At 38.0% G+C, this 23491-nt stretch overlaps 1 protein-coding gene across 1 annotated transcript in view; it reads right to left on the reverse strand.

The window, feature by feature from the left end:
* Positions 1-23491, reverse strand: part of LOC105508684 — a 73676-nt gene that overhangs the window by 4279 nt on the left and 45906 nt on the right. Inside the window, 5 exon segments of the mRNA XM_011937582.1 lie at positions 1907-1969; positions 2101-2278; positions 15854-16066; positions 20818-20994; positions 22897-23000. Coding sequence (XP_011792972.1) covers positions 1968-1969; positions 2101-2278; positions 15854-16066; positions 20818-20994; positions 22897-23000 — 674 coding nt within the window. The 3' untranslated portion in view covers positions 1907-1967.

Consider the following 23491-nt stretch of genomic DNA (forward strand, 5'->3'; position numbering starts at 1 on the left):
CATGCCCAGCTAATTTTTGTATTTTTAGTAGAGACAGGGTTTCACCATGTTGGCCAGGCTGGTCTCAAACTCCTGGACTTAAGTGATCCACCCATCTTGGCTTCTCAAAGTGCTGGGATTATAGGTGTGAGCCACCGTGCCTGACCCTACAAACTTTTACATAAACATTCTGTCACTCTTCACAAAATCCCCTAAGATAGAGTTTTCAACACTCAGAAATCCTAATGGAATGCTCTTCTTGTGAAATTGGAAAGTATTATTTTGTATTTGGAAGAAATGTTGAAGCTTTCAAACCCTTCCTCAGAATTCCTAGGATTCATGAATCTTCAATAAAATTTCTAAAGCAATGTCTCTTGCATTCTTGCCCTTGTTAAAGCAGGAGGCTGCCTCTAGCAAATACAGAAGAAAACAAACCATCCATGCTTTAGTAACAACTAAATTGTAGGCGCTGTAAAGAATGGCTTTGTTTCTATTGGTTCTTTTAGTACTAATACCCTAATGTTGATAAACGTGGCTTTTTATTATCTCTCTCTTATGTCCTACCACAAATTACGTTTCTTCTTCTCATTTCTTTTTCTATTATTTCAATCTCTTCTTTTTCACCTTTTCATCTCTACCTGCTTCCTGGTCATTTCTGTTTTCTCCCTGTGCTCTTCCAGCATGGCAGCTGACCCCTGCTAGCTATTTCCCACTGCTCTTTTTCTACTCCTGTATCCTTTTGCTGGCTTTGAAGTCACCTGTTTCCCTTCAGAGCTCCAGAGGCAGATGGCATATGCATTGTGTCAAAGCAGAATGCCACTCTGGGCCAGCCTGTGGGAAAATGAAGGGTGGAGGGAGTGGTGGTATGGATGGCAGTCAATTCAGGTATACTAGCCCAACAGTTTACAAAATTTTTTAAAATCAGCTAAAGGCTGAAAAGGAGTTGATGCAGACAGAGTGAAGAACATGGCCAAATATACCATCATGTTACATTAGGATCATTTTATTCCTATTCTAAGCTATCTTCTGTGGGATATTATATATACACATACAGTAAACATGGACTCTCATAAGCCAACAGAAGCTAAACAAAAGTCAGACCAAGAAAATGACACAGATATTGAGTAAGCCAAAATTCAGGGAACCACATCAAGCAAAAATTAGATAGCAAACTCAACTTCAAGATAATTGAAAAATATAATAGCCGGGCGCGGTGGCTCAAGCCTGTAATCCCAGCACTTTGGGAGGCCGAGATGGGCGGATCACTAGGTCAGGAGATCGAGACCATCCTGGCTAACACGGTGAAACCCCGTCTCTACTAAAAAAAAAAAAAAAAACTAGCCGAGCGAGGTGGCAGGCGCCTGTAGTCCCAGCTAGGCTGAGGCAGGAGAATGGCGTAAACCCGGGAGGCGGAGCTTGCAGTGAGCTGAGATCCGGCCACTGCACTCCAGCCTGGGCGACAGAGCCAGACTCTGTCTCAAAAAAAAAAAAAAGAAAAGAAAAATATAATAAAGTTACTTTATTAGCCTTTGTGTGGAAACACATTTCAAGGTTTGAACACAAATACATGTTTAAATAATGTCCTCATATCTTCATTTCGATTTGCTAGAGAACATGAACTTAGATATGAGAGAAACCAGTTTCAAAATATTCACATTTCTGTCCTATCTTGAGATTTTTTCCAAATCCTATTTTTAATCCAAATCCCACTTGTGTTGATCTTTATTCCATCTCTTTTTATATTGCAACCATTAAAAATTAATAGCAATGAATCTGAGAATGTTTCTAACAGCCTCATTCCTCTCAGGGTATATGAAGCTATCCTTAAAAAACAAAGATTCAAACATGCACATGTACACAGACACACGAATGCACACATACAACTTTCAAAGTTACAAAGAAGTTCAATGTAGCAAAAACTCTATACCTAATATTAATTTATCTGAAAACTTGAGGCAACCGTCTTCATTATGTTTTCCTTCCATTGCTTCTGGAATGACAACAAACAAAAAAGCCTAACAGCAGAGATTTGCTTAGTAAAAATGTGATGAAATTTTCAGACACTGTACACAAACCATCATAAAGCAAACCAAAAAGCAAAGTATGTCAGAGTAAACATACATTGGATGACTTGTGGATAGAAGCAAACATTCTCATCCTTGGTATAAATCATTGGTTTTGCCTGCCCATCTGACTGAAGTCCAACAAACAATCCTGGGCTCTTCGTAGATTCCAGGCTTATGGATGCATTCTCCAAGTTCTTCTTAATTTTAAAATGACAGTAGACATCTCCTGTACCCTACAATCAATACAAAATGATTCAATAAATGTGAGCAAGTCCTAAAAGACAGAATTTAAAACCAGTCATTTTACAAGAATATAATTTTGTCTCGTTTCACATCACTATGATAAATCTAGAGACTTTTTACATAAATTGCCCTGTGTGCTTCATCCTATTTCACAAGATCCAGAAACAGAGACCACATGATGGGTTGAGGCAAGGACACATGCCTTTGGACAAAAAGCTCTGAATAGCGTAAGAGCTTCAACTAAGGAGAGTGTTGTGTATGCTGTATTTCATTTTAGAGTTGCTCACCTCTATGGGTGAATGTAGAACGTTAAAATGTGGAACTTTTCTTTTAGAAAATACTCTAAAGTGGTGGGAAAAGGGCTATTCTTACCATAGGTCAATTTACATTTAAATTTATACTAATTTTCTGTGCTACTCTGCATTTTCCAGATTGAATTTTCATAAACAGCATGCACACAAATGATGCAAAGACTGTAGAGGAAAATATTCAAGAATTGAATGCCTAGCAGTAATCTACACACTCTCAGATTATTATAACACTTCTCCCTTCTTTAAGCCATTTATAATCTAATATTAGAAAATATTTCGCCTTTCATTGTTTTAAAAGTTTCCTTACAGGATTTCAGTCCTAACTAATGAGTTTTATAAGGATGGATTAAAATTTCCACTAGTAACTATTATTTTATTTGTAATACAAATGATATTCTAGTCTCCACTCAAATGTGAGCTTCTTGTCAGTAAGAACCAAGGCAGTCTCTCTCTTTCTCTCTCTCTTTTTATAAATATAAAGTAAGCCATTTCTATCTTCTGTTCTTGTTCTAAATTCAATAAGATTCTGGCCTTGCATTGTACATGGTTGAGTAGAGAAGACAACCACGTATACAGATAAAAAGTAGGGAAAGGTGAGCTAGGGGTAGGGATAGGAAATTTCAGGCAGAGGGGCACCATAAACTATGGCAGAGGGGCCATAGGCAGCATGGTGTATGGATGAACAAGCACCTTAATGATGCTGAACAATAGAGAAGGTAAGTGCAGAAGAGCAGCTTCAGTTTGTTTGCAGCATAGGAAGTTTAGGCCTTATCATAGACCATCTGTTTTCTTTCCTGAGATTCCCAAACCTCCTAAATGATGTATTTGCATACATTAAGGTTTACTCTTTGTGCTATACAATTCTGTGGGTTTTAACAAATCTATAATGTCTTGTATCCGTTATTACAATAGCATACAGAATAATCATACTGCCCTAAAGATTCCCTATGCTTTATCTATTTATCCTTTCCACACTTCCCTCAAATCCCTAGCAAACACTGATCATTTTACTGTGTCTATAGCTTTGCATTTTCCAGAATGTCCTACAGTTGGAATGGGGTAATATGTAACCTCATCATACTGGCTTCTTACACTTAGCAATATGAAATTAAGTTTCCTTAATGTCTTTTCATGGCTTATTTCTTTTTACTGATGAATAATATTCCATTGTATAAATGTACCAAAATTTATACTTCACCTCCTGAAGGACATCTTGGTTGTTTCCAGTTTGGGGTGATTATGAAAAAAGCTGCTATAAACATTCATGGACATGTTTAAGCTCTGGGTCTAGATTCATTTGTAGGCATATGGACATCCAATTGTTCCAGCACCATTTGTTGAAAAGTCTACCATTTCTCCCTCGAGTTACCTTTGCTCCTTTGTCAAAGATCACTTCACTGTATTTGTGTGGGTCTATTTCTAGGCTCTCCATTCTGCTCCACTGATCTTTGTGCCTTTTCTTTCATCAATACCACACTGTCTTTATTTTTGTAGCTTTATAGTAAATCATAAATTTAGGTAGTTTCAGTCTTCTAACTTTGTTCTTCTTCAGTATTACGTTGGCTATTCTGGGTCTGTTGCCTTTCCATATAAACTCAGGACCAGCTTATAGATAGGCACAAAATAGCTTGCTGGAATTTTGACTGGAATTGTATTGAATCTATCGATGAAGTTGGTAAGCACTGACAACAACCTTGAGTCTTCCAGTATATAAACGAGGAACATCTGTCCATTTATTTAAATTTTCTTTGATTTCTTTCATCAGCATTTTCTAGTTTTCCACATAGAGATCCAGAATATATTTTGTTAGACTTATACATTTTTGTACTAATATGATTGGCATTATGTTTTTAATTTTAAATTCCAGTTGTTCATTGCTAGTATATAGGAAAGCAATTAAAATTTGTATATTAGCCTCCTACATTGCAACCTCACTATAAACACTTATTGATTCTGAAATTTTTGTGTTGATTCTTTGGGATTACCTACATAAAAACTAGTATCATCTATGAGCCAAGAGAGTTTTATTTCTTCCTTCCCAATCTGTATACATTTTGTTTCCTTTTTCTGTCTTATTGATAGCTAAGACTTCCTATATAATATTGGAGTGGTGAGAGATGTCCTTGCTTTGTTCCTGATCTTAAAGAAAAAGCATCCAGTTTCTCACTATTAAGTATAATATTAGTTGCAAGTTTTTTGTAGGTATTCTTTTTTTTATTTTTTATTTTATTTATTTATTTTTTAAATTATACTTTAAGTTCTAGGGTACATGGGCACAACGTGCAAGTTTGTTACATATGTATATTTGTGCCATGTTGGTGTGCTGCACCCATCAACTCGTCAGCACCCATCAACTCGTCATTTACATCAGGTATAACTCCCAATGCCATCCACCCCCTCCATAATAGGCCCCGGTGTGTGATGTTCCCCTTCCCGAGTCCAAGTCATCTCATTGTTCAATTCCCACCTATGAGTGAGAACATGCGGTGTTTGGTTTTCTGTTCTTGCGATTGTTTGCTGAGAATGATGGTTCCCAGCTGCATCCATGTCCTTTTGTAGGTATTCTTAACCAAGTTGAGAAAGTTCCCCTCTATTCATAGTTTACTGATAGTCTTTTTATTTCATCACCAATATTCAATCAGCCATTAATATTCAGTAACCGCATGATCTATCAAATTTGACTCAAACTCTCCAGTTTTGTCATTATTTCCCAGACTGTAGGCCCCATGACCTCATTCCTAGATCTCCACAATCACTAACTCAAGTAAGGATAATATTTGTGAATTATTTAACTAATATATTTTCATTGCTAATTCTTCCAAGCCTCTCTTACCTACTAAATCAAAAATACTCATTGTGTTGGTGTAAGTAGAATCCAGCCTAGAGCTAAAAAATCTTTGCTCAGCTTTGAGCTTCCAAATGGAAGGGTTTTAACAAATCTGCAGTAAATTAAGATTTAAAAAGGTGCTTTTTATTTGTAAAAGCAAGCTTTATTGAGAGAGAAAATGGTTGATAAAAGAAATTCCAAAATTGAACTTAATATTCCTAGAACCTGGAGGACTGAACACCTGAGAGTTTAAATGATGAAGCCACTGAAAAGGTAGATACCATATATTACATAGAGAAAACTGCCACCCCACAAGAAGAGAGGTGCATCCAGTTCTGAGAGGAGGGGCCTGGGGTAAATGGCTAGAAGACAGACATGGATTTTTTACATCAGCTCCACTTGGAGTTGATTCTTGGTGTAACAAAGAAATAAGGGGCATTAGAATCATCCATATATTTTAGGAGAGAATCTCAACAGCTGAGGGGTTATCCCAGGAAACTTACACACTCCACTTAGAGCATCCCAGTGTTTAGCATAGTACTAGAGCACAATGGGGACCTCCAGAAGGTGGATTCGAAATGTTCGAGGAAGGAGTCTGAGAAAGTAACACTGACACAGCTTCCTAGTTTCTCCACAGCTCACATGGAGACATCAGGGGATCTAGAAGTTATCCCATGCCTTCATGGCAGACTCAATTATTGAGAGGACTAGTAATCTGGGAGAGAGCTGGATTTGCTACAAGCTGCCCATTGAGTTAGGATCGTTAAGACCAGAGGTTATGCAAGACCCTCAAGCCCTATGTTGCCCAAAATGCTCTGATTATAATATCAGTCATATTTGAAATTAAACACAATTAGTATACCCAAGTTCAGGGAAAAACTAAATCAGCCACACTTCAGTAAAGACTAGTGTGGACCTAAAGAACCGTCTATGTCCCGTGGCCTTTTTCCATGACTTTTTTTTAAGTCTTTGTGCCAAGATATCAAACAAGGATGAGGGAAAGGAGAAAAAAAGAATAAATAATTTTAAAAAAAAATTACTATTGCCCTGTAAAGGACTAATATTTCAACTAGATAGAAACCAAGATATACAAGCATATTCTGACAGAAAAAAAAAATCCATCAGTCGAACTAAGCACACTGGAACACACTAGAAGTACTAGTGCACTTTAGATAAATTAGGGGCTTTTCAGTCAAACCGTGTTTCATTATAGTAATCTCATAGTTATTCTTCCAAATTTCCGGTTCTCAATAAACTAGAGTATCTTCTACAGTCAGGCCAGATTTATGAACTTGAATATTATTCCCAAACCACTATCTCCCCAAACTTAGAACAGATAACATATTAAAAATCAATGTCATTTTACATTAAAGATCTCAAGCAATTGCTCATGACTCACATAACAGAAAATTCTTTCTCAGACATATCTTTTTCCAAACCACCACTGAACTTGGTACTTACTTCTGGTATTGCACTTTGCACACTATGGTGTATTTGTCTATTTATGTTCTTCTTTTCCCCTTTTAAATTACAAGTTTCCTGAGAGCAGGGAGCATGTCTTAGTATATCTACTGTAGCACTAGTGACAAGCAGTTTCTGCCTTTCAGTAGAAACTCAGTATCTGTTAACTCTAAATTTCTTTTTACTAATTTCTAATCTCATAATTTGTTCATGTAATATCCTCTCCTCTCTTTGATAAAGAAAAGTGGAATTATTCTCTCCCTCTAAAATTCACCATTCCAGGAAACTTCTCTTACTCACCCACTCTGCTCAAATCAACCTGCCTCTCCTGAGCCTTCGCAGAAACACTTGAACCACAACTTGGAAGGGATTACCAATTAACTATTGTTCTCCAGATCAGTGTTGCATGCGTATTTGTCCCCTCTAACGGCACCTGAAGAAATGGTATTTTTAACCTCCGCTAAGTACAATTAGTGAAAATAATAAAAATAAAATTGAATATAACTACATTTCAAAACAATAAACCTTTAGTTTCCTTTATTTCCTTTTTCCTGCTTTCATTTAAAAATCTCTGCTTCATCCCTAACCCAAATACAAACTGATTAAGGAGATGTAGATGGGAAACAAAACGTGAGTTCTGAATGCAAAAGGTGTGCCCTTCCTATACATCTGCAGCAAACAGCAGCTAGACAAAGCCAGGTTAGAATATCTGATGCATGCTCACACCACTGCAAGCTACCATAACATCTAATGCCCATTTCCCTCTATTTGGCTCCTTTGCAGTAGAACAACTCCTAGTTACCATCACCCAAGTGATATTTTAACTCCTCATACTTAATATTTGTTAAGCACGTATCAAATATCAGTTCTTGCTGTACAGTTTGGGATATTTAAATAAACAAAGCAAACAAAACTCTCCCCACTGTGGTGCCCGCATCCTAGTAGTATACATTCTATACACTGGAGTATTATTGTGCCTCCTCTTTTCCAAGATGAATCACTCAACAATTTATTCCTTTCTTAAAGCCTATTTTCCCCTAATAAGAGAAATCTTTGTTGCTGTCCTTAAGGCCCACTGTATATTCTTCAAATCTCTGTATCTGCTGTAAAGATTAAATACATAGACTGTGATCTACAACAATGTAACCACTGACAAGTTCATCTTGCCAGCTGCCCAGATAGAGCTAGTTTATGAAGATGGAGGAATTGCAACAGAGAATGCGTTCAACACATGCAGAGCAGGCTAAATGGGAAACTGGAGTTTTATTATTACTCAGATTAACCTCCCCCAAAATTTGGAGGCCAGGGTTTTTCAAGACAGTTTGGCAGGCACGAGGCTAGAGAGTGGGGAATGCTGACTGGTTGGGTCACGAATGAAATCATAGGGAGTAGAAGCTGTCTTCTTGCTGTCTTCAGTTCCTGGGTGGGTGACATATAACTAGTTGAACCAATTTACTAGTCTGGGTGGCACCAGCTGGTCCATCAGAATGCAGGGTCTAAAAAATACCCCAAACTCCAATCTTAGATTTTACAATAGTGATGTTATCCATAGGAGCAACTGGAAAGGTCAGGAGTCTGGCTGCATGACTCCTGAGCCATAATTTTTTATCTTGTGGCTAATTTGTTAGTTTTACCAAGTCTGTCTGGTGCCTAAAGAAGGAAGGAGTTTGTTATAGACAGGCACTGTTATTATCTTTCTTTCTAAGTTAAACTACAGGCTGGGTGCAATGGCTCATACCTGTAATCCCAGCACTTTGGGAGGCCAAGGCGGGTGGATCACCTGAGATCAGCAGTTTGAGACCATCCTGGCCAATGCAGTGAATCCCCATCTCTACTAAAAATACAAAAATTAGCTGGGCATGGTGGTGGACATCCGTAATCCCAGCTACTCAGGAAGCTGAGGCAGAGAATCACCTGAACCCAGGACACAGAGGAGGACAGCTTGCAGGTTAGAAGCAAGATGGAGTCTGTTAGGTCAAATTTCTTTCACTGCCATAATTTTCCTGTGTCAGATTTTTCCCACTAACATAATTTTTGCAAAGGCAGTTTCAGTAATAGTGAAATGTAAGACCATTTTTTAGAAAATTCAAATGATTTATCTTGCATGTAGCTATGAAAGTAAACACAATTTTATTCAGATCAGGTTTTTAAAATATTTTGATTAGGTAAAACATGATTTGTAATTTTTACATAAAACTAAGACTTTCACTGAATTTTATACTTTTCAACCCACTGGTCTAGCACCATGTAAACCTAACTCCATCTATATGCTTTCATGTGTTATTTTATATTTCAACTTCTTATAAATATGAATTACCTTTCATTTTTAAACTATTTGCATGCATAGAATGTATTTTCAATGAAGAGGCAAAAATTAGACAAATCCACAATGAGAGAATCTTTCTTAGTTTCTGCAAACTAAACTCTTGCCCATAGACAAGCATCCTGGCAGTGTGGGCTATGTCTGTGTGCATATCTTGGATACAGTGATCACATTTGAGCTTATTTTTCCTACAATTCCTACATCTTTTTTTCCTTTGTACTCATGCTTAGTGAGTTCCACCCATGATATTCTGAAGTTTATTTTTCTTCTTTAAATTAACACCCTTACAAATGTCCCTAGTGAACTGCATGCTGTTTGTTGCTAACCTGAATTTCAATTACATCAAATCTATTAAGGTGATTTACTCATACAGGATAAAAACTTCATGGTAACAGAAATAGAAATATTTGTTATAGGATCAATGTCACTTGATTTAAATGTATTTGCCTATAAAAATGTTTCCAAATTTACAACAGCAGACATGTTGGGACCATTAATGTTTTTATTCAATTCAATTTAGTACATAAAAAAAGCATTTCTTGAGTAGCTACCAGCACTGAGGCACTGTTGGGTTTTTAAGGTATAGCAATATGACCATGCATTACCATTTACCATCTTAAATCCCTTTGGAAATTGTAAGCATGCCTTACCATAGCCTCTAAACATACACATACCATAGCCTCTGAACATACACAAACTAGGGTAATTAAGAGGACTGTTTTCATTTTGTTTTCAAGGGTAATGTCATTCTAGTCTAGTGATTCCTAGTCAGATATAATGAAAGTGAAAAATAATATGCTTCATTGTCATGTATCAATACTATTTCTCAAGAACAAGGAAGCACAGGCATTTTGAGTAAAATGACTCACTGCCAAAATTTCAGATGGAGAATTTTAAAGTAAGACCACGAAATCGATGAGTCATTAAGTCTAAGAAAACACTACAATGAAAGTAGCAGAAATAAAACATAAATGAGGGGTTTTCTGTGGAGGCTCTTCTCTATAAAAGTACCAGAGTAAAGGTTAAAAATCAATGTTGTCTGAGTGGCAGACACCATCAGGAGGTAGCCTCAGAGTGCTCCCTTAGGCCTCTGCTAATGACATGTTGTTAATGCACAAAACAACTGGCAACCCACAGGAGAACCCTGATGTTCAGTGACAGCATGTGTGAGAAGCCACACTCAAGGGGCAGATCCCAGTGAAGAGCTAGGACACCACAACTCCGGACCAGGCCTGATACTTATAATGGAATGCAGGAAACACTACCCTAAAATATGGCACCTTGGCACAGTGAGTATTTTAAGCTGAAGGAAATGAGAAAACTGTGGAAGCAGGAAGGTCTCCCTGACCCTCTCCAGCCCACTCTCTCCTGAAGCGGGCCATAGAAACTGAAATTCCCTCTCCCCTCTCTCCCCTGATGTAGGCCACAGAAACTAGAATTCCTCTTGCTTCTTCTCCCAGGAACCACACACAAAACCTGGAAAGGTCACCTCTCTGACCTTCCCTCTCCTTGTTTCCCCTAAAGACCTTCATGTGACAGCTGTCTTACTTTATATCTGGAGGAAAGAAAAACCTCATAGTGACTCCAAGAAAAACCTGAACAGACAGGCCTTACTAAGTTCCCCATAGTTCGTTACCATTAGATCACACCCTTTGGTTCTCCAATCATACTTCTGCATAAGTGTCTATAAAAATATAAAGTTTTCCCTAGGTCTTTGGATCATCATTTCTGAAGGCTCCTGAGCTACAAAGAACTTATTTAGGTGAATTTGTATGCTTTTCTCTTATCAATCTGTTTTATTATTATGGGGTCTCAGCTGGGAAGCTTGCAATGGGTGAAAAAAAAAAATCACATTTTGTCTCCTACATTTACAAGCATTAAATTTAGAACAGAAACTCTTCAACCCTGGCAAATCTTTTAATAACTACACAAAAGAAGTCATAAGATCATTTACATGGGTCAGTTTCAGGTGAAGACCTGCTATAGCTGTTTGCTTTCCTGATTGTTTGCTGTGTGAGCTTAGGGTTAAGGGGCATTACTACAAACCTAAGAGAGCTCGCTCAGCCTTGGAATGCAGTAGACACTAAAAATACAGTGAGTCTCCTCCCTTTGTCTTGCTGATCTGGTTATAGTATCAGGGAATTCACCACTGGCCAAAGCAGTGCCACACTTTCCTATGAGTTACAGAGTATTCAAGAGCTTCTGGCTTTATGGACAGCCTGTGTAAAATTTCAAATCTTTTAGCAATAACTTTCCAATGCAATAACTTCCCCAGGAACAGGATTGGAATTTTTCACAGAAATAACAGGAAGCTAGAAACCTCTAGAGCATGTTTGAACCTCTGAGCCTCTGAGTTTAGGAAGCAGAAGGGCAAAAGTTACTGATGTATAGTATGATATAGGCCAGGAAGACCTTCAAAACCTTAACCTTAAGCTAAAGATTTTTACAAATGTCTATTAAAAAAAAACACAGTAACAGTATTTCCTCTGTAATCCTCAAAGATTACACTCACCTCACCTTATTCTGAGGATTGATGCTGAACTGATACACATTGATAGAGCCAGACCCATTTTTTAAATACTGAAATATTGAGAGCGACAGGAGTCGGTCTCCTGAAATGCTAGGCAGACAGGAGCATGTCCCTGGCAAAACTCCTCCTTCGAGATGAAAACCCTGAAACCCACAGCCCAAAGTGAAAACTTCCATCCTTGTGTGTCGGCTCTCTCCTGATTAGTTCTTTCTGAATAATGTCTTTTTACCAGTCTAATGTTGCCTTTTCCAAAACTACCTATGACCTGCCCCACCTCCCCATCCTGTGCCTATAAAGACCCAGACTCAGTCGGTAGAGAGGATAAGCAGCTGGACATCAGGGAGAGGCGACTTGACTCCAGAGACAGTGGCTGGATGAGGCAGAGAGTTGGCTTAACTTCAGGGTGGAGTGACCTCCCCTTTCGTCTTTTTTCTAGCTCCCCTCTCCGCTGATAGCCACTTTCATTGCTCAATAAAATTACCCGCATTCACCATCCTTCAATTTGTCCATGTGACCTCATTCTTCTTGGGTAGTGGACAAAAACTCAGGATGCACCAAGTTCGAGTACCCAAAAAGGCTGTCACACCGACCCTTTGCCCTCACTGGTGGAGGGCAGCTGCCCCATGCAATGAGACAAAGGGCCCACAGAACTAATAACACACTGCTGTCTGCAGACGGTGGAACTAACAGAGCATTGTAACACAGCCCTTGTGGGACCTTGGGGTTGCAGGCACTCCCACCTGGATGCTGCTATGGGGTCTGAAAGAGTTTGCTCCTGCTGGTGCTAAAGCAGACGGCCAGTTTTTACACTCACTTGCTCCAGTGCCCACACTTGTTTGATCGCATGCTGCCTCCTATAAAGGGTTGAGCAGGGTGGGCTAAGTAAATGGGCTCCCCTGTTGCAAGACCTGCAAAGGGGTCAAGAAAATATCCCGCATCAATATTTTCATATTGGATGATGAAGAGCCATCGTCTGAGCCCCTTTGTGTCTCCCTCATGTTCTGGTTGCCCTAGAATGGGAGAACCCCTAGAGGTCACAGCCCACTGCCAGGGTTAGGTGTCAGGGCCTGGATCCCAGCACAAAAACAAGGCGCCCTGACAGCATGGCCAGCCAATGCCTCATCCACATCTTGGGCCCTCAAGTCTCCTTGCTCCTTGCTCATCCTGAAGGTTGTACTCTAGGAGTTTCAATGTACTAAACTGCTTGTTAAATACAGTATTTTGAATATCACCCCAGCATATATGGACCTATTATTTCTGGTTTGCTCCTTTACACAGCTCCCCTTACCAATGTCTTTTGCATTTAGCTACTACTTTACACACATGTGTTGCCTTCAGAGGCCTCAGAGGAGTGACCTTAACCCTCTGGACAAGCCTCATGTAACGTAGCTATGGTGTGCTTATCTCCAAAAGGCCTAGAGAATCTCTGCCTTATGTCCAATATTTCTTATTTTAATGTTCTGTATATCAAATTCTGTGTAACAAATTCATTTATGCTCTTTCACCTTTATCAATCAGTTTCACTGGGTTCTCCATTTTGGCTATCTCTTCTCCAAAGCAAATAGAACAAATGTCTATGGCTTTTTACAAATTGTGAAATATCTCTAAGAAGAAGTGATACTTGGGTTTGAAACTCCAGTGTATGATTGCCTGCCTCAGCTCAGCTCAGCATGATTGCCTTCCAGCATACATGGAAGTCCTGAACCTGGCATTTCATCATGAGAAGCCCTTCAGGAAGGGAAAACAGAAGGGGCTCCCAACATTGATGCAAAGTAGCACAATGTAGGCTGGCATGGCACAGAGTGTTCTCCCACCTATTTCAGAGCCACTCACTCACCTGACATACTGTCAACAAGGCTGGTTATTGGGAAATTTCTAAAGAAAACCTTGGTTTTGTGTTTAGAGTCACCTCTACCTCATGTATCCTGCCTCTGGTCTCCTCATGGGGGCAAGCCGGTTTCTCCATCCTGTTATTCTCAGTTCTCCACAATGGGGCCTTAGGAAGTGGGCAAACCTGGATGAAGCCTCAGCTCTAAGGCCACCTGGGGACTCTGAGTGAGCTACTTAACCAGGCTCACACTCAGCTTCAGCATCTGAAGAATGAGCATGCCAATAGTTTCTTTGTGGTAGGATAATACTTCTGTGTTTTAATCTGTACATCTCCACCCAACTTCCTGGGATCACCAGATTCTTTCAATTGAATGCCAAGGACTTCTTCCAGTCCCTCAGCCCCATCAGAGCTGAGTCACCCATAGCACAAATAGGAAGAAAAGGAAAAAGCATGAATATTAAGTGTAGGACAAAAAAATTCTGCTAAAAACTTACAGAGGAAGTTCACTCAATGGGAAGAATAAAATAACCAGCACACTGAGAAAAAAAAAATGGAAGAGTCAGAGAGAGGCACACATGCTGAAAGTGAAGAACCAAGAAATCACCATTCAGCTAGAGTATGAGGCAGCTAAATAGAAAGTGAGCAACCACTGAAAGGTCCCTTTGGTTCCTACCCAGGGAAGATACACATTTCCAATGTTGACCCATTTTCAACTTTGGAGTGACACTTACCTGTGCCTCCAGAAACTCAAACACAAACACCAAAGCATGTATTATATAGTAACACATTATTCCATGGTTCTGAACACTCCTACGAGCCCCAGAAGGGAAAGGCTTGTATACCTTGTGAATGTTGAGGATAGGAAACCTACTTACTGATGTTCCTCCTAGGACACCCCATCCTAGGGGGTGACTGAGCATTAGATGAAATTGTACTCCTAACTAGTCTAGTCACAGTAACAATGTTACCCATTTTTATCTCAATTAGTCCACTTACCAGTGTAAAGACTACAAGAATGACAGTTTGTCTCTTAAGCTTGGCTTCGTCTTCTGTGAAATGGTGATAAAACCTACTTCATTATGCACTTGTGAGTAGATCAGGGATATTAACTACACATGTGTATGTGCATGTGCTTCGCCTTTGCATTGTAAGCATCAGTGCAGCTCACCTGACACAAACTCACCAGTCTGCAGCACAGACAGGGACCCTGGGAACCATGAAAGGTCGAAGTCCTCCCTCCTCATACCCCAACAAACACATGCAAGTTCTCCCTTATAGCTAGACATCATGACTGGTAAAAAGAGAGAAGGGGGACCTCAGAATTTATCCAGAAGACCTAATTTAAACTAAACTATTTTAAACAATAATAGATGGAGAGCATTAATAGGAAGGTTAAATGTGCACTCTTACTTGTTCCTCACCCCACAGAAGAATTATGAATATATATATAAGCTGTTATGTTAGTTGTCTTCCACATCCCCTCCTAAGGCTCAAGGTGTTAAAGAAAAACCCTTGTCCGGGCACAATGTCTTAGGCCTGTAATTCCAGCACTTTGGGAGGCCAAGGCAGTGGATCTCTTGAGCCTAGGTGTTGGAGACCAGCCTGGGCAACATGGCGAGACCCTCTCTCTACAAAAAGTACAAAAATTAGCAAGGCATGGTGGCATGTGCCTGTAGTCCCAGCTACTCAGGAGACTGAGACAGGAGGATCACCTAAGCTGCTATGAGCCAAGATTGCACGACTACACTCCAGCCTGGGTGACAGAGTAAGACTCTGTCTCTAAAAATAAAAATACAAAAAGAAAAAGCCCTAAGATTTAGAATTTAAAATAGCTTCCTTAGTCAAGTACAGGGTTTCCAGTGGTGGAAATTCAGGCACCAAAAGGAGCAGTAAGGAAATACTGTTGAGCTGGCCTTTCTAGAACCTTGGTTCTCAAAGCGTCATTCGTGGACCAGTTTCAGCAGCCACAGCTGAGAGCTTGTTAGAAATGTAAACACTCAGGTCCCATGCCAGCCTTCCTGAATCAGAATCTACTTCCTAACACAATTCTCATGTGATCTGTACATACATTACATTTCAGAAGCCCTGTCTAGAGGGTCAGGATTCCTCTCTTATCATACTAGGCATGTGGCTGCTCTCCTCACTTATTAAAAATACCAGTCAAGGGAGACCACCACATGTAACATTCAATTTCCAAAACCCACTCAGAAAGTGCTATTCTCATGTCTACAACTGGCAAATGTCTTAAACATTTGCTGAGAGAAACAAGAGCAGATGCTTACAGTTCCATCACATCGGCCATCCTTGATTCTTAGATACATTTGTGCATTTTTCACACTTTCAAACATACAAATCCCAGAGCTGATTTTATGCACTTTCCAGTATGATTTTTCAGACTGGCTTCCCACTCCAGTGCAGCTTCCATCAGGCTGTAGACATAGGGCCTGACACAGGCTTGTAGCAAGTAGAACCACAGCACTGTTGAGGAACACCCCCTTCAGAGCAACAAACAGAACAGAAAGGCAGTCAATAACAGGCTCGTGTTTGCTAGAGGGAGACAGCTATAGGGGCAATTCTCTTTAGAATTGACCAGTGACCAGGAAACTTGGTGGCTGAAAATGAGCAAAAGAAGTAAATAATTTAACTGCTATGCAAAGGTAAACAAAACTAAAGGAGGTTGATTTACTTCAGTTATCATTTGTTGACAGTATAAAGGCCAGCATCAGATGCTACAGAGATTTTTAAAAGATACAAAACACAAATATTTCTCTTAAGGAATTTACTATCACCTTAAACAAATAATGTTAATATTAAAATAAAGCACAATAAAAAGTATGCTATAAGAGTAACTGAATTATGGAATACCCTCTATGGATATTTAAATGTACGCATATAGGAATGAATGTAAAAAGATATCAAATACAAATAAGATATATTTAAGAAAATCATATGTAATCATTAACTTAAGAGGAATATATAAAAGACTCTTGAAAGTGAATTAGAAAAACACTAACACAGTAAAGAACTGATAATAGATAAATACTCAAATCACAAAAGAAAAATACAAATGGTGAATAAACATAAGGAAAGGTAATCCACACTAGTAATACAAAAAAAAATAAGCTAAAATTGGATGTTTATTCCTCTAGAAAATTGTCAAAGCTCTTCTCCTTAAGGATCATACTCAGTGACACTGAGGTCAGTGAGATGGATGTTTTTCTACACTGCTGAAAGTAGTTGGGTACTAAGAATTTAACTTTACCCAGAGAAGTCTGACCTTCGCCTCAGCTTCTGAGTGGTAATCTCTTTACCCTTGGAGTGTCATGCCTGATAGGAGTGTTGTTGTTTGTCTGCAGACCTTGGGCCAGCCAGATATTAATAATGTGACTTAGGTTAGGGGGCTTTGAGTCAGAAAGTGTCAAGTGACCTCCTGAGAGGCTGGAGACTGCCTGAGATCAGCCACATGGACTCCCTACAGGATGGAAACCCATTAAAGACTCTGAATACCAAGGCTTGGAAAGCTTCCTTGGTTGGCAATACTCCGTGCATACTGTCACACACCAGTGCTGAGAAAGTACCTCTGTCTTGACTCCATGGGGAGAGAACCGTGCACATTCCATATTTGGTGCTTTTCCTAGACTCTGCCTTATGTGTCTCTTTGCTTAGCCAATTTTAATCTGTATCCTTTCTCTATAATACACTGTAACTTTGAGTATAACAATTTTCAATGGGTTCTGTGAGTTCTTCTGGTAAATTATCAAGCCTTGATAGTGGTCTCAGTGTCCCCCAAACTCTGTGGTTGATGTCAAAAGTGAGGATAGTATTACCCTAACTTTATAGTTGGCTTAACTTTCATAGGAGTAAAAATTGGGACATCTGAAGAAATAAATTTGGCAGTATGTTCCCAGAGCCTTGAAAGTTTCACATTCTAACCCTTAAGTTCAATTTTTAATTTTCTAGGCTAAGAAAATAATAAATGATGTGGTCAAAGGCATATGTCAAAATATACATTATAGTATCATATGCAGAAGTGGGAAAAGAGAGAGATTAAATGTTCAACAACAAAAAGACGTATACGTGTGTGTGTATATATGTAACACTTACATTTGAGTATTATGAAACCATTAACTTTAACCTTAAGCTAAATAGCATGAGATGTCTGAGTTAAAATTATGTTGTTTTGGGAGAAATAGTAATGTGAGAAAGTGCTTATTATAGAGTAAGTACAGCCATACCTTCTTTACTTGCACTTCACTTAATTGTGCTTCACTTTATTCGCTTCACAGATACTTTTTTTTTTTTTAAGAAATTGAAGGTTTGTGAGAACCCTACATCAGGCAAGTCTATCAGTGCTATTTTTCCAACAGCATGTGTTCACTTCATGTCTCTGTGCCACATTTTGGTAATTATCACAATATTTCAAGCTTTTCATTATTATTATATCTGTTATTGTGATCAGTGATCTTTGATGTTAACCATTGTAATTATGTTGGGGGGACATAAACCATGCCCATATAAGACAGTGAACCTAATCGACAAATGCTGTGTGTGTTTTGAATGGCTCCACTAACCATCTATTCCGCTATCTCTCTCCCTTGCCTCCCTATTCCCTCAGACACAACAATATTGAAATTAGGCTAATCAATAACCCTATAATGACCTCTAAGTGTTCAAGTGAAAGGAAGAGTCACATATCTCCTGCTTTAAATCAAAAGCTAGAAATGATTGAGCTTAGTGAGGAAGATCTGTCAAAAGCTGAGACAGATCTAAAGCTAGGCCTCTTGTGTAAGGTAGCCACGTTGTGAATGCAAAGGAAAAGTTCTTGAAGCAGATCAGAAATGCCATTCCAGTGAATACATGAATAATAAGAAACCTAAACAGTCTTATTGTTGATATAGGGAAAGTTTTAGTGACCTCGAAATAAGACCAAAACTAACCACAATATTCTCTTAGCCAAAGCCAAACCCCAAGAGCAAGGCCCTAACTCTTTTCAATTCTACAAAGGCTGAGAGAGGTAAGGAAGCTGCAGGAGAAAAGGCTGAAGCTAGCAGAGGTTGGTTGATGAAGTTTAAGGAAAGAAGCCATTTTCACAACATAATAGTACAAGGTGGCAAGTACTGATGGAGAAGCTGTAGCAAGTTACCCAGAAGATCTAGTTAAGATAGTTGATGAGATTATCAACAGATTTTCAGTGTAAATAAAACAACCTTCTATTAGAAGATGCCATGTATGACTTTCATAGCTAGAGAGGAGAATTCATTGCCTGGCTTCAAAGCTTCAAAAGATAAGTTGACTCTCTTGTTAAGGGCTAATGCATTTGGTGACTTTCAGTTGAAGCCAGTGCTCATTTACCATTCCAAAAACCCTAGGGCCCTTCAGAATTATACTAAATCTACTCTACCTGTGCTCTAGAAATGGAAAAATAAAGCCTGAGGGACAACATATCTATTTATAGCATTGTTTACTGAGTATTTTCAGCCCACTGTTGAGACCTACTACTCAGAAAAAAAAAAATTCAAAATGAAACTATTCATTGACAATGTACCTGGTCATCCAAGAGCTCTGATGGACATGTACAAGGAGATTAATGTTATTTTCATGCCTACTAACACAATATCCATTCTGTAGCCCATGAATCAAGAAGTAATTTCAACTTTCAAGCCTTATTATTTAAGAAACACATTTCCTAATACTGTAGCTGCCATTGAGAGTGATTTCACTGATGGCTCTGGGCCAAGTACATTGAATACCTTTTAGAAAAGATTCACCATTCTAGATGCCATTAAGAACAATTATGATTCATGGGGATAGGAGGTCAAAATACCAACATTAACAGGAGTTTGAAAGAATTTGATTTGAAACCTCGTGAATGATTTTGAGTGGTTCAAGACTTCGGAGAAGGAAATAACTGCAGATGTGGTAGAAATAGCAAGGGAACTAGAATGAGAAGTGGAGTCTGAAGTTGTGACTGAATTGCTGCAATCTCATGATAAAACTTGAACAGATGAAGGGTTACTTCTTATGGATGAGCAAAGAATGTAATTTGTTGAGACAGAATAAACTCCTGATGAAGACACTGCGGACATTGTTAAAATGACAACAAATAATTCAGACTATTAAATAAACTCAGTTGCTAAAGCAGCAGCAGTTTGAGAGAATTGATACCAATTTTGAAAAGTTCTACTATGGATACAATGCTATCAAACAACATTGCACGCTATAGAGAAATCTTTCTTGAAAGAATGAGTCAATCAATGTGGCAAACTTCATTGTTGTCTTATTTTAAGAAACTGCCACAGCCACCCCAATCTGCAGCAACCACCACCCTGATTCATGAGTAGCTGTCAACATCAAGGCAAGACCCCCAAAACAGCAAAAAGATTACAACTTGCTGAAAGCTCAGATGATTGTTAGCATTTTTTGGCACTAAAATATTTTAAAATTAATGTATGTACATTTTTTAGACATAACGCTGTTGTACACTTAATAGACTACAGTGTAGTAAACATAACTTTTACAGGCAATGGAAAACTCAGGAATTTGTGTGACTAGCTTTATTGAGAAACTCGCTTTATTGCAATGGTCTAGAAATGAACCTACAAAATCTTTGAGGTTTTAAATCTAAGTAGACTTTAGCTGAATACTGATTTAATAACTATGCTATACTAGTTAAGATAATTATTTTCCTGAAAATCTTTTCCTTTGCCTTTAAAATACAGATAGTATCTGTTAGTGTTTTTTGATGATTTATTTAGTCTCATGGTGTGGTGAAATTCTCAGTAAATGCTCGAACAAAATGAGAAACCTTATAAATGCTATTATATTTATACATCATTTTAAGACAGATTCACAAACACATAAAGAAAAAAATAAGCATTATGAAAGGATCAAATGTATACAACACTCAAAGAGTATAAATTCTAATTGTTAGAAAAGTTCAATACACACATTTGTTTGACTTCCAAATGCAAGGATCTTTAACTTTTTATTAAGAATTCCCACATTCATAGTTTAATCTCCAACTTCAATTAGAGGATATTAATCCCCTCAGAGTGTCATTGCTATTAAAGCTGTCATCCCTATTGCCTTTCAAAGTCTGGCAAACAGAATGGAAATAGGCACCAATGCCACCTAGTGGGAAGTGATTCGATTACTGCATTATGACTCAATTTAAGATTTTTCCTCAATAGGGCAAAAGAAAGTTGGGATTTAGCAATATAAACTTTAATAACTTTCCCCATTTTACCTTGACAAAAATCACAAATTCTTTTGAAAGGTTTGCATAGCCTGCTGATGATGCATCAGCTATTTTGCCATGACGATCAAAAACAACTGTGTGACCAGGAACCAGTGCCGACTCAAGAAGTGCACAGCGATTAGGCTGATAAAGCACCCGCAGCTCAGTGGTGGCTTCACCACTAACCTAAAAGGAAAAACAAAAAACTCTCTAAATTAGCAAGAGAAAAAATTTTTAATGTAATCACATTATATACATATACAGGTGTCTACTTCATTTCATGGAAACTTTGTACTATTTATAAAATCTCATGATTTGGCAATTCAATAGATTATATTCCCCAGACTTATTTCCAATGATTTGCTCCAAGGACTTCCTTCTCTTCATTTCTCAGAATCCATGGAAGAATGCTGGAAATGTTGGAACAATAACTTGGCAGGATATTTTAATAACATGCTAATATGCATCTTATCTTTTTTTTTAAATTTTCTCATTTGTGTCCTCCCAATTTAGGAGCATTTGGGACTAAAAACTGAAATTGATAGAAATTTTATCTCATTCCTAAATTTTGCTTTCAAAAACGAAACAAATTAAGAAGGTTATGCTACCCTGAGACATGACTATTGTTCAAGACAGTGTTTTAGGTCCCTCCCCATCTCCCTCTAGTTCACCAGGGAGGCAGTAGGGCCTGAAGAAGAAAAGTCATTGGTGCCTCTTAAATGGTTAGATCCAAAACACTAAATCTATCAACGTCAACAAAGTTCCATTGCCCAAGTATGGCAGGGAGGCAGCAGAGCTATTGATCTGCAAGAAACCATCTGAGACTGGATGAGTACATCTCAGTAACCAGTGTGGTTCAAAGCTATGACAGTTGTCACCAGATATTCTGAAGCCCACCATACCAGGTGAAATCTTCTGTGAAACAAGATGAGTCCCATAGTAACTAAAATGAAATATCCCACCAACCTAGTGCAACCTAGTAGAATAAGGGCTTTAAGGTAGCCTTAATCTGATTTTAGAAAAATATAGTAATGAGATATTTCTTCAACTCTTAATTCAATGGAGTAGATTCCATATCCACATTCATATTTCTTAAGCATTTACTATGACCAGGTTCCATGCTGATCAGAATGTGCTGTGAACTACAGTGTAGGGGTACCTTAGCAAGTCCAGAGCAGAGAAGAAAAGTCTGACTAATTGATCACTAGTCAGAATTTCAGGCATACAAATTACACAAGGTGAGTTTTTTTCTATAACTATTCTTTTCCCTTAAGTTAAACAACATTCCATGAGTTGAAATCAGCCTGTAATGCCAGTATTTGGGGAGGCTGAGGCAGGAAGAATGCTTCAGCCCAGGAATTCGAGGCGGCAGTGAGTTCTGATCATGCCAACTGCCCTCCAGCCTGGTTAACAGAGCAAGACCTTGTCTCCAAAAAAAAAAAAAATTATTGTATAGCATTATATGAGGAAGCTGTAGCATGAGTGTTAGTGTCAGATTGCCTACACTAAATTCCTGCTTTCACACTTACTAGCTTGTGACTCTGTGCGCTCACTTAATCCTTCTATTTTTCATGTTCCTCTTCTGTTAAATACAAATAATAATGGATTCTCTCATCTAGTAGATTGAAGAATGAAATATTGTAATACATATTAAGCACTTAAGACAGTACATTAAAGTTATTCTATATTGTATTATTTTTAAAAATAAATAATATGTATGCATTATATTAAATGCTACTTTTCAAATCTAAACTAAGCAATACAAGGTATAATTATATAAAATTATCATTTTTTCCCCAACAATAGGGTCCCCAAAACGGCCATTGAGAAGTCAGCCTCCTTTTGAAAGCTCATTAAAATTTTGAATGTTATTAGAGAATTGGTCTACTTTTTCTTGTCTAAATTCCAATTGCTGAAATTTAGAACCATTTCTACATCACAATCTCAACAACTAATGAAACAAAACAGAATGAAAAAAGCACTAGTACAAGCCAAAGGGAAATGGTAATCTTATAAATGTATATTATACATAAATATATACAAACATAATACTATTGATACATGGCAAAAAGAAAATTTATTACACACCATTCCAGTGACAATGCCATTGTCAAGAGCAAGAGAAAGATGCCTTATCTCATGACTTTGGAAAATGCATATATTTCTTTCGTTGAAAATAACATCAAAGACACCTGGAAAACATTTTTTAAGTATTAGAAAGCAATTTTTGCTTTTAAAACTTTTTTATTCAATATATACTGAAATCTCCTAATATTTTACATTTCTCTATTAAATGTTTTCAGTCAAAGGTAAAATGCTTCTCCATAGTATGTTCAATTTGTGAAAAGTCATAGTATAATGTATGCACTTTTCTCATCTATATGTATGTGAATAAAATGATTTTAAAAACTGGTGATTCCTTGATCCATGACCTATTTCATTTCCTAGTCTGTGTGTCATATGTATTTGAGTATGTATGTATATACACAGCTATATCTATATACATATGCAATATACTAATATATAAAATATATCAAATACATAACATGTAATGTACATTATATAATATTTATAAAATGATTTCGGCAAGATGGCCGAATAGGAACAGCTGCAGTCTCCAACTCCCAGCGCGAAGGACACAGAAGACCGGTGATTTCTGCAATTTGAACTGAGGTACTGGGGT

The sequence above is a fragment of the Colobus angolensis genome, unplaced genomic scaffold, assembly GCF_000951035.1.
Source record: "Colobus angolensis palliatus isolate OR3802 unplaced genomic scaffold, Cang.pa_1.0 Scaffold166, whole genome shotgun sequence".
Lineage (NCBI taxonomy): Eukaryota > Metazoa > Chordata > Mammalia > Primates > Cercopithecidae > Colobus > Colobus angolensis.